The sequence below is a fragment of the Parasteatoda tepidariorum genome, chromosome 9 (assembly GCF_043381705.1).
Source record: "Parasteatoda tepidariorum isolate YZ-2023 chromosome 9, CAS_Ptep_4.0, whole genome shotgun sequence".
NCBI classification, from domain to species: Eukaryota; Metazoa; Arthropoda; class Arachnida; order Araneae; family Theridiidae; genus Parasteatoda; species Parasteatoda tepidariorum.
Genome location: NC_092212.1, coordinates 5,256,820 through 5,258,610, shown reverse-complemented (window position 1 = coordinate 5,258,610; position 1,791 = coordinate 5,256,820). Strand labels below are relative to the sequence as shown.

Sequence of the window (1,791 nt, the reverse complement as noted above, 5' to 3'; positions counted from 1 at the left end):
AAGAAATTTTAAATGAAATTAAAGCTTTCATTATAATTGGAACCGACTACATCCAAAAGGAAGATACGTCGCGCTAAAGCTGCATCATGGGCTATTGGCGGAGGTTTGTGAAACATCCTTGGGAATGATCCGAGGACATGACTTCGCAATCTTGATCCTCTGCAGAGGGAATGGTTCCATTGCTTCGGTAGCCCGATGACCTGCGCGTGAAGTCGAGCACTTCAGGACGGAATGGTTTAACGAACTATTAATACAATATCAGGACGGAATGGTTAATACCACAAACCTTCGGTCCCTTTGCAGGCTGATCAAAGTGATCACGAGCACACACACACTGACCACAGTCAGTGATGAATGACTTCGGTGTTCTTCTGGGAACAATCAGTCCATTGCGGGGCCACTAAAATAGGAATGCAATCTATTAGGATCAGAGTGTTGGAGACGTTGAACAATTTCAAAAAAGTTCTTAAATCACAAAAGGTCCCACTGCAAAACTTCTATATTTTACACTCCAAAACATTATTGGGGGCCGAGATAGCATGGCTGGTAGGGTGCTGCCCATGTCCAAATTATTGTGAACCCGCCGGCCGCAGTAACCCCAGCATACAAAATGGTTACTGCATGCTAAATATGTCCGGGGTAGTCCTCCAAGCTCTCATAACAAGTCAAGATACTGGTAAAAGATGCAAGTCAAGATACTAGAGGTACTGGATCGGAGATTGATCGTGCTCAGACTCAGATCAAAATTATGATCTACGGATGGATGGACGGTGTGTGAATGCGTCCTCCCTGTTAAACAGGATGTGATGTACGTATGCTGTCTCCGAATCATCCTCAGTAGTCTTCAGCAGACCGTCGCCAATAGTCCATTATGGATCTCTAGTGTGACGTAAATAAATGTACCGTACCAAAATGCTATTGTGTATTGTCTCGTTCGAAAGCAGGCAAGACAGTTAATGGTCTATTTAGTGTAACTTCGTGGATAGGTAGATATAAATAAAAAGTCGTATATAATAAATAAAATATAATAAATAAAAAATATAATAAATAAAAAAATAATAAATAAAAAAATATAATAAATAAAAAAATATAATAAATAAAAAATAGTAAATAAAAAATAAAAAGTCGAAAAAATAAGGAAATAAGATATATTCTCGCCATCAGTTCCCACGATTATATCCGTAAGGACGAGTGCTTTTGAATATTGTATTAATACTAATTGATATAAAACTTATTGTTATTTTTCTTAATTTTCTTCGTTAATCTCTCCTCGTATAATCTATTTAGTATAAAAGCAAATACGCTTACTGTCACATTAGAAAAAATTTAAGTCCAAATGGAAATATTTACAAATTTTGCGGCAGAGAAAGAAGAAAGGTTTAAAACAGTTTCATTATTGGATGCATTTAAGCAGGAAAAGAAATTAGATTAAAATTCTGATTAGATCAAAACTTCTGTTAATCCACACTTTCTGGTTGAGATTCGTCGCAGTGGTTGTCCTAAAAAATTTGTTTCATTTTCATAAACAGATAATATTTTTACATAACATTCACGCACTTATTTTCAATATGGGACTTTAGTACATTTGTTAAGGTTATTTATGTATAGTGGTCAATAAAATTCATATAATTTAGGTCAGTTAAACTTAGATAACTAAATGAAAAGTTTTCTTTTAAACAGTATTGCAGGTTACTAATAAGAAATAATCCTGTTTTCTAATAATCTCAATTTATTAATAAAGTCAAACTCCGGTTTAACGAATACCTATTTACCGAATTTCGCGATTTAACA

General features: G+C 34.8%; 1 protein-coding gene across 1 annotated transcript in view; it reads left to right on the top strand.

Annotated features, from left to right (window-relative positions):
* Positions 1 to 630: 630 nt before the first annotated feature.
* Positions 631 to 1,791, top strand: part of LOC107438374 (fibropellin-1-like) — a gene marked incomplete at its 3' end in the record, with an annotated part of 19,935 nt that continues 18,774 nt past the window's right edge. The window contains 1 exon segment of the mRNA XM_071185321.1: positions 631 to 676. Coding sequence (XP_071041422.1) covers positions 631 to 676 — 46 coding nt within the window.